The following is a 10,243-nucleotide window of genomic DNA, read 5'->3' on the forward strand; positions in this document are numbered from 1 at the left end:
AGCACTAACCAGAGCAAAATCTGTTCCCTACGTTCCTCTGATAGTTCAGTTGAACATAATGTTTGAATATCAGTTCTCTGACTTATCTATGATGGTGTAGTGTGGTTTGTACTGAAATCAAAGCCCCACCCTGTTTTTGATGTTGTCGCAGCAGCGTCCACATGGAGGACTCCTCTGGTAAGCATGTGTTGCTCCAGTCCAGAGGTTTCTGTCCTTGGTCCAGACTCTGTTTGACTTCTTTTTGACCTCCACCAATCATTAGCATTAGCTGTGTACTTCCAGTCCTGGGTAGTTACTAGCACTCACACAGTGCTGTCTATATATATATATATATTTGGATATATATATTTGGATGGATGTGTTATGGATCTCTTCCATGACCAAGCACGCCTTTGTGGGTGTTGTTTTCCCTCCATGGTTCTTTATTATCTCTGTTTTTGGTAATTTGTCTATCGTTTTGTGTTTTCCTGTTTTTTGCAATTTGAGACATTGCTATTACATTTCTTTCTGATGATGTCACAGTTGTATTATTGTACTCATCTTGTTCATTGGCTTTTCTGGCTCAGTACTAAAAGTGTTATGCGAATTGGCTTTTGCTCTGTTTGCAGGGGATATTGGGTTGTGCGGCTGTGTGTGTGATTGATATCTAATTGTCCATGTTCTCTCCCTGTAGCCCAGGAAAGACCTGCACTTCCTCATGGAGAACAACAATGAGTACAAAGGCCTTCTGGGATGTTTCCCTGACACCATTGGAGTACACAAGGTAGGCTCCTACAGGGGAGGGAGGGAGAGATTGGTATTCACATGATACTGAGCCTAGGGCAGAGGAGAGAGAGCGAGAGAATAACAACCATATGAAAATAACATTGCTAAAAGAACAAAAGCATTTTATTTTGGTTAGGACCTACAGTGTCTTTGCTATTAATGTAGATCCATGTTTAATCCAGTATAGCTGTAAAGTTGAATCCCTAGGATTTTGTGTAAAGCTGAAGACTGCTCTGTCTTTTCACTGTTAGGCGGCCATAGAGAAGGTGAAGGAGGGAGACCGGCTGGTGGCAGCTAGCAAGATCACCCCTCAAGACAAAGTGACCATGGCTAAACGTGTTGGCACCATGTCATATGCACTACAAGGTAAGGCTACTGGGCTAATGCTAAATGTGTTAGCGGTGGTTAAATGTGCTAGCACAAGGTACTGTAAGCCTGTGGCGTATAAAGAGATGGTTCCATCATCTATACTACATCACGTGACAGTGGATTTCCTGTTTTCTCCCCGCCCACAGCTGAGATGAACCACTTCCATAGCAACCGTATCTACGACTACAACAGGGTGATGCAGCTGTACCTGGAGGAGCAAGTGAAGTTCTACGAGACGGTAAGAACAGTCATCCAGACCACCCTGTACAAAGAAACATTCCCACATAGCCAGGAAACACAGTTTTAGCTAAAATGTCAGTAGCTTCTTCTCAAATAGAAAACCTATGAGTTCTTTGCCTGAATGACAGTGGATCTAAAGCAAATGAGTATTGCTAGCATTGAAATTATATTAATGAATGGGTCATTTCCACATGCTTACATGCAATTGTCTCCGACCCTGGTCACAAGATCTGCTATGAATAGATGCATCTGTACATACAACAATGCTCCAATCTGATGAATGTTTTTATTTAGGCATTCAGCACATGGCTTTCAATGGGATTTTTCTCTTTATTCCTGGTTTGGGCAGATTGCTGAGAAGCTGAAGCAAGCACATAGTCAATTCACCACCATGTAAACCTGCCTCCTAAGACTGAAAATGCAAGAAACAGCTCAACACCCAAGAGATCTCTCTTTTTCTATTACTCACTCTGTTGCGTTTTCCCTTTGCGCTCAGTGCAATTTCATTTCCTGCAGTCGTTAGCTAATGATGCTAATGTAATCTGTTTTAAACAGTCTAGGACCTGTTTAGGGAGAGGTGTAGACAGTCGAAACCCAGATGGGTGGATTGCAGCGGTGCCTGATGCACAGTGGGTGCCACATACAACACCAAACAGCCCAGTCCAACAGGAAACAACACTGACTTCTTCCTGTGTCTCAGGTCAGGGTAACATGACAAACATTCAGGCCCTCATTGAACATATTGCACAGTTAAGCATTGCCCTCACTGCCTCAGTGATTCACTCAAAATGCAGAGGTCAAAGAGCAGCTCTCGTTCCCTGGCAAAGAGGATACTGTTTGCATTTCCTTGTTTGACTGAATCCATGGGCTAGTCATGACTTCCTCAGTTCCACTACCTTGGTTCCCTGGTAATGTTTGGATGGATGTGTTATGGATCTCTCCCTTGACCAAGCACGCTTTTGTGGATGTTGTTTTTTGCTCCATGGTTCTTTATTATCCCCTGATCATCTTTTGGACCTTATCATAGCATTTTTTAATCACAGCATTTCAACAGAAATTGTGTTTATGTTTTTTTTAAGTGATTGAAACACACTCACAGTTCAGAGTAGAGATGTTGCATTATGCCTTGTCAGTTAAGTTCCAGCAGATATGAGAGAGAGTGTGTCACCACGCCCCTTGCTTGTGAGTGGGTCTGAACACTGCTGGCAGTGCCCGCCCCTTCCTTCACTCACTTCCTCGATCTCTAACAGGAAGCTCGACCCTTTCCTGCCACTGTGCCTTGTTGACGTTCTGTAGAAAATAGAACTGCATGCTTCGCTCATTCCCCCCTGCCTGATTTTTTTTTTTTTACTATTCATATCTTTTCCAAAACATGGAGTTCTGCTTTTCTCCCTTCTGGAAGGACAGACTCCGATGGGGAATGTTAGAGGTTATGCAATGGGAGCATACTGCTCGTCCATGGAAGCCAAACATCAGCGAGCCAATGCTTCTCCCAAAGCCAGTGCCAAACATGGTGGCTGGGTCCCAATACTCATAAATTGCTTCCTTGTTTTCTTTCCTTCAAAAACAGCTGAGCGGTTTCACAATATTGCTTTCACCTATCGAATCGTTACATAGCAGTGGTTAGTAAGGAAATGTGTTAAGACAATTGGGACACAGCCATGCCTTTATCCAGGTGTCTATGACAGCTCTTCTCTGCCTCACTCCACTTAATACCGCAGTGCAATCTTCAATCATTATTTAATCTCCCTCTTTCTATTCTCGTCACATAAATACAAAGAAATATATATTCTATCTGATGCATGTGCTTTTTGGTTGTTGAGGTATTTTATGTATAGAAATATTTGCGATACGTTGTCACCCAGAAAGAGGAGAAATTAAGTTTGATTTAATAAAAATGATTTGTACTCTCCGTGTACACGTTTGCATTTCTTTGAGTGTGTTTGTAGGAGTGAGTGTGAGTCATGTCTTGTTCTGCCGGACTTGTGTATTTGGGACGACACCCACCCACACACACTCATATACACACACAGCAGGCCCCTTATTCCCCCGTCTCAAAATTCTGTAGAGATGGATAGGAATGAGAATGAGTTGGTCTATAAGCAGAGCGGAGCGTCAAAGAGTGTGTTTGTGCTGATTATGAGGGTGGAATGAAAGAGGTCTTTCACCCTGTACTCTGCCTGCACCCAGCTCTGACTGAAATCAGGTGCAGCTGGGTCTCTATCTCTACACCCAGAAAGAGTTAAATATTTCACTCTATAAAGAGTTAAATACGCTATATATACAGAAGTATGTGGACACCTCTTAAAATGTGTGGATGTGGCTGTTTCAGCCACACTCGTTGCTGACGGGTGTACAAAATCGACTACACAGCCATGGAATCTCCATAGAAAAACATTGGCAGGAGAATGGCCGTACTGAAGAGCTCAGTGACTTTCAACATGGCAGTGTCATAGGATGCCACCTTTCCAACAAGTCAGTTCATCACATTTCTGCCCTGGCAGAGCTGCCCCGGTCAACTGTAAGTGCTGTTATTGTGAAGTGGAAATGTCTAAGAGCAACAACGGCTCAGATGTGAAGTGATAGGCCACACAAGCTCACAGAATGGGACCGGCGAGAGCTGAAGTGCATACAAACTGTCTGTCCTCATACAAACTGTCTGTCCTCATACAAACTGTCTGTCCTCATACAAACTGTCTGTCCTCGGTTGCAACACTCACTACCGAGTTCCAAACTGCCCCTGGAAGCAAGGTCAGCACAAGAACTGTTCATCCGGAGCTTCATGAAATGGGTTTCTATGACCGAGCAGCCGCACACAAGACCAGTAGTGATTTTAGCATGTAAATCTTGATGGGGGAAAATAAATACAAGTGGGATGCATGCCAGCAAAGCCACTACACAACACTAAACAATACATTAATTGCACTATAACAGTGACAGACGGTGCCCACAAACTATTAGGGCCTACATAAAGCTGTCCCAACAGCAGTCCCAATGTCTTACCACTGCTACACCTGGCTATCAGCGGAGCCTTGTCTGGCAGCGAAAAACAGTTTATTCAGCCTCAGTTACTGCCTTTTAAAAAAACATAGCTGATATGGCTGACTTGCTAAACCAAATGTGGTGTCTACTGACAATTGAGATGTACAAACTATGGTATAAGGTGACGGCAATCTGTAATTTCGATTAAGACATTGAGCGAGCTACAGTAGAACGGGCGTAGTCAATATAACTATTTGTTTAGCACTATTGAATGTACAGTGCCAGAATTCAGAACATGGGCCGTTCTTATAGTGTTCTCCCTGTATACAAAGTCAGAAGAACCATAGGATAAATAAAGGGGGCATATAAGCAGACAATGAAAGCTCTTACAATATTCAATGATTACATTTCTCTAAAACAGGTTAAAGGCTAAATGTGCACCACCAAGTCAGAACAGTAGGGGAAATGAAGAGGGGTATATGGACCAAATTATTAGGGTGAGGCACATGGGCTACTAACATCTTACTGCACAACATACACTTAGTATTACTTTCTTAGCTACAGTATGCATATCTACCTGGCATATTACATCATTTATGAAGCAGCATACAATACATTTTTTAGACTCACCTTCTTGTGCTGTGCTCACTTGAACAGGAAGGTGGCGCGGCGGTCCATCAAAGTCTGTCATTCTCTGGATTTATGGTGCTTTCAAAACAACTGGGAACTCTGGGGGAAAAAACAAGGTCGAATTGTGATGACGTCATTGATCTTCAGGTTGTAGCTGTAGAAAGAGGCCAGATTTACAGTTCCGCCTTATCTCAGCTCACTGGTCACCATAGCAACACTCACCCGTAGCACGCGCTCCAGCAGGTATATTTCACTGGTCACCCCCAAAGCCAACACTTACTTTGGCTGCCTTTCCTTCCAGTTCTCTGCTGCCAATGACTGGAACTAATTATAAAAATCACTGAAGCTGGAGACTTAAACCTCCCTCTCTAACTTTAAGCATCAGCAGTCAGAGCAGCTTACCGATCACTGTACCTGTACACAGCCAATCTGTAAATAGCACACCCAACTACCTCATCCCAATATTGTTACTTATCGTCTTGCTCTTTTGCACCCCAGTATCTTTACTTGCACATCATCATCTGCACATCTATCACTCCAGTGTTAATGCTAAGTTGTAATTATTTCGCTTCCATAGCCTATTTATTGGCTTACCTCCCTACTCTTCTACATTTGCACACACTGCACATATATTTTTCTATTGTGTTATTGACTGTACATTTGTTTATGTGTAACTCTGTGTTGTTGTATTTGTCGCACTGCTTTGCTTTATCTTGGCCAGGTTGCAGTTGTAAATGAGAACTTATTCTCAACTGGCCCACCTGGTTAAATAAAGGTTGCATTAACATTAGACTTGGCGGTGACATAGTGTCCACATGAGTGACAGAACACTGAGCTAGGCTGAAACCCCTGCATTTTGGAGTTGCCTTACTCAAGAAAACAAAAAAGACACTGTGTTTGTATACGGCTTTATTAGTAACATGCCCCCCCAATTATATATATTTTGAATGTATTTGTTTTTGCTAAAAATGTTGGCCTCAAAACAGGTTTCCAGCATTTCCACTGCACAAGACTAAGATCACCATGCCAAGCGTCACCTGGAGTGGTGTAAAGCTCACCTCCATTGGACTCTGGAGCAGTGGAAACGCATTCTCTGGAGTGAAACGCTTCACCATCGGGCAGTTCGACGAATCTGGGTTTGGCGAATGCCAGGAGAACGCTACCTGCCCAAATCCATAGTGCCAACTGTAAAGTTTGGTGGAAGAGGAAAAATGGTCTGGGGCTGTTTTTCATGGTTCGGTTTTGGCCCGTTACTTCCAGTGAAGGGAAATCTTAACGCTACAGCATACAATGACATTCTATATGATTCTGGGCCTCCAACTTTGTGGCAACAGTTTAGGGAAGTCCCTTTCCAGTTTCAGCATGACAATGCCCACATGCTCAAAGCAAGGTCCATACAGAAATGGTTTTTCGCAAATCGGTGTGGAAGATCTTGACTGGCTTGCACAGATCCCTGACCTTTAACCCCATTAAACACCTTTGGGATGAATTGGAACGCCGACTGCTAATCGCCCAACACCAGTGCCACTCCTCACTAATGCTCTTGATGCTGAATGGAAGCAAGTCCCTGCAGCAATGTTCCAACATCTAGTGGAAAGCCTTCCCAGAAGAGTGGAGACTGTTATAGCAGCAAAGGGGGGACCAACTCCCATGTTAATGCCCATGATTTTGGAATGAGATGTTCGACAAGTAGGTGGCCACATACTTTTGGTCATGTAGTGTATCTCACTCTACACACACAAATAGTTAAATATCTCATTCTGCACACAAGGCCATAAACACCCACACTTCCTTGTGTTTGAACGCTAACTGCAGTTTAAAACTTCTTAGGGATAGGGGGCGAAATTTTCACTTTTGGATGAATTGATGCCCAAATTAAACGGCCTCGTACTCTGTCCTAGATCATATGATATGCATATTATTATTACTATTGGATATAAAACACTCTGAAGTTTCAAAAAATGTTTGAATTATATCTGTGAGTAAAACAGAACTCATATGGCAGGCAAACTTCCAAACAGGAAGTGAAAATTCTGAAATGGGTCGCTGTGAAAGGCATCGCCTATTCAATTGCCTTATATTTATGGATCTGTATGCACTTCATACGCCTTCCACTAGATGTCAACAGGCAGTAGAACGTGGAATGAAGCGTCTAGCCTGATGTGGGACCGAATGAGAGCCTTTGGAGTGACAGGTCAGGCAGATTGCCAGTACTTGGCCGCGCACATTAGGAATGTCATGTCTTTGTCTGCACTGCGTTAGATAGACATGAAGAAATGCTCCGTCTGGGACGTTATTGGATATATATGAGAAAAACATCCTGAAGATTGATTCTCAACTGAGTTTGACCAGTTTATTCGATTTGTAATATAACTTTGTGAAGTTTTCGTTCATTAGCGTAAAGTTCTTTGGACACGTGAGCTACACATGCTAGCCAAAGTTGCTAATTCGACAGAAGTAATGGACATTATAAAACAAAACAACAATTTATTGTGGAACTAGGATTCCTGGCACTGCATTCTGATGAAAGTTCATCAAAGGTAAGGGAATATTTATGATGTTATTTCGTATTTCTGTTGACTCTGTTGACTCCAACATGGCGGAGAATGGCTGAGCGCTGTCTCAGATTATTGCATGCTGTGCTTTTTACTAAAGTTATTTTTTTTTTTATCTAACACAGCGGTTGCATTAAGAACCAGTGTATCTTTAATTATATGTACAACATGTATTTTTCATCAAAGTTTTATGATGAGTATTTCTGTATTTCACGTGGCTATCTGTAATTACTTTCGCTATTTTGGAGCCATTTCTGAACATGGCGCCAATGTAAAACCACGATTTCTGGCTATAAATATGCACATAATCGAACAAAACATAAATGTATTGTATAACATGATGTCATATGACTGTCATCTGATGAAGTTGTTCAAAGGTTAGTGATTAATTTTATCTTTATTTGTGGGTTTTGTGAAAGATATCTTTTCTGTGAAAAAATGGCGGTGTGTTTTTGAATATTGTGGTGAGCTAACATAAATATATGTTGTGTTTTCGCTCTAAAACATTTAAAAAATCGGACATGGCTGGATTCACAAGATGTTTATCTTTCACTTGCTGTATTGGACTTGTGATTTCATGAAATTATATTATATTATATCCCTGTGGTGCTAGGCTAGGCTATTCTAGTCAGCGTTTCTGATGAGAATGATCCCGGATCCGGGATTGGGGGTCCGTAGATTAAGAACTGCGGTAGTTAGCCTAGTGGTTAATAGTGCTGGACCAATAACCGAAAGTTTGCTGGTTTGAATCCCCAAGCCGACTATGTGAAAAATCTGTCTGTGCCCGTGAGCAAGGTACTTAACCCTAATTGCTCCTATAAGTCAGTCTGGTTAAGAGCATCTGCTAAAATGTAAGAACGTTATATTTAAATGAATCTGAGTTTTGTGTTTTTGTAGTTGGGATTCAGCCCTTAGTCTTCACACTAACACACATTGCAGTTTAAACAGTTTAAACCGTGTATTTTCTCTTCTATATATTATGTATGGTATAATATATAGCATGTTATGTACTGTATAGAATATTGTCCACCTGACTGTGGATCTATAGGAGGGAAGTTCCCCTTCTTCCCTCCAGCAATAGGCTGTTAGTTTGGCACAGTCATGTTATTATAGTACAGGACTGTGGAATCTATATAACTCCAGCCATCTTCTAGACAGGTCAACACACACACAAAGGACTACTCGACGTGTGCCACCCATTTCCATTCAATACTTGTTTCTCAGAGTTCACTGGACAATATCTGTTGTTGTCTGTATTGGTCACAACATGCCACAGTATCCAGGACTGAGCTTCTCACTGAGCACAGGTGGCTGATGGTACCTTCATTTGGGAGGATGGACTCAGTAATGGTTGGAGCGGAATAAATTGAATGGTTTCAAACATGTGGTTTCCATGTGTTTGATACTATTCCATTCACACAATTCCAGACATTATTATGAGCCGTCCTCGCCTCACCAGCCTCCTGTGCCTGTCAGTCTGTTGCTCTGTTTCACTGAACTTCAGGCTTATTGGTGGCATGGCCACATATGCAAATGTAAACATTATGCAAAAATATATCCACACACATTCTAAAATATGTGCACACTTTGAAAATCCATCTCCTTGTCCAGACCAGTGAGTAAGGTTACATCACATTTCACTGTAAAAGTGTGGAGCATGTACGTCTGTGGTGATGTCATCAGATCAGACGAGCCATCATGGAGCCTGACTGTCATCAGGGGTGGTTGTCATGGCCATGCGGTGGTTTCTCAGGGCGACATGCGTGGGCGGAAGGTACGTGGGCGGATCATCATACTGACTTTCCTTAGAGAGTAGTAGTCCGAGTCCTTCCAGGAATACCACACGATTCCGTCTGGTCCTAGAGGGTTCTTCCCCTTGGGGGAATACCGGCCTCCCTGTGGGGTCACAAACACAGTCAGTCAGCGGTCAGGGTACTAACAGGGAGGAATACCGGTGACCAGATACCTATAGATCTGTAAATATCTGTAAACCACTTTGTGACAACTGCTGATGTAAAAAGGGGATTATAAAAAACATTTGATTGTATGATTGGTTATGAATATACTTTTGATTATCATTACACATACCTCTATCAAACATTCACATACCATTTACATTCTATCTGACAAGGTAATTTATTGTGCAGTGTGTGTGTCTGTATGGGGAGGTTGTTACTCTGTAGTAGACTCCGTTGAGGTTGGCGTAGAAGCACTGGTTGTACCACCAGCCTCCGTGGGATATCTCAGCACAGATGTTGCCTGTGTCGGGGGTGCTGAAGCCCTGCTTGTCATGGTACCAGCTGAATGAGTCCTCCGTCGTCCCACTGAACCCAGACACATGGAGACAGTACTGGCTGTCCTCCCCATCCACACTGTATGGAGATACGGACACGGACAAGCAGAAGTTAAAATGCCACCCAAAAGAGAATGTCTAGGTCATTCCAAATCCCATTAACAGTATGTGTTTTCATTCAAACAAAAATGGAAAATTCGCAGAAAATTACCATTTTGAAATGTCCAACTTCTGCAAAAATGTTAAACCACTCAACCCCAAGATTTTCCCAAGTTTTCACCATTGTTGTAAAGCCCTGGTTATTTTGTTGCTTTGGACAATTAATTTCTGAGGTTTTTACTTATTTAAAGTGATTAATTAACATTTGTCCCTCAGGTTTAAGGTCTACCCTGAAACGTGAACTCTCGTT

At 42.3% G+C, this 10,243-nt stretch overlaps 1 protein-coding gene and 1 pseudogene across 6 annotated transcripts in view; one reads left to right on the top strand and one right to left on the bottom strand.

Moving 5' to 3' along the window:
* snx9b (sorting nexin 9b) overlaps window positions 1–3,286 on the top strand; it is a 29,749-nt gene extending 26,463 nt beyond the window's left edge. For 4 of the 6 annotated variants that reach the window (XM_055885168.1, XM_055885169.1, XM_055885170.1 and 1 more), the window contains 4 exons: window positions 674–763; window positions 1,017–1,131; window positions 1,281–1,372; window positions 1,724–3,286. In XM_055885168.1, coding sequence (XP_055741143.1) covers window positions 674–763; window positions 1,017–1,131; window positions 1,281–1,372; window positions 1,724–1,771 — 345 coding nt within the window. In that variant the 3' untranslated portion in view covers window positions 1,772–3,286. Of the gene's footprint in view, window positions 1–151; window positions 178–673; window positions 764–1,016; window positions 1,132–1,280; window positions 1,373–1,723 lie in introns of those variants that run through there. The other 2 variants (XM_055885172.1, XM_055885173.1) reach the window with 2 other exon arrangements.
* A 2,611-nt stretch (window positions 3,287–5,897) lies between these two features.
* The window catches only part of LOC129825647 (angiopoietin-related protein 7-like), a 20,199-nt pseudogene continuing 15,853 nt past the window's right edge, over window positions 5,898–10,243 (bottom strand).

The sequence above is a fragment of the Salvelinus fontinalis genome, chromosome 27 (genome assembly GCF_029448725.1).
Source record: "Salvelinus fontinalis isolate EN_2023a chromosome 27, ASM2944872v1, whole genome shotgun sequence".
In the NCBI taxonomy this organism is placed as follows: Eukaryota; Metazoa; Chordata; class Actinopteri; order Salmoniformes; family Salmonidae; genus Salvelinus; species Salvelinus fontinalis.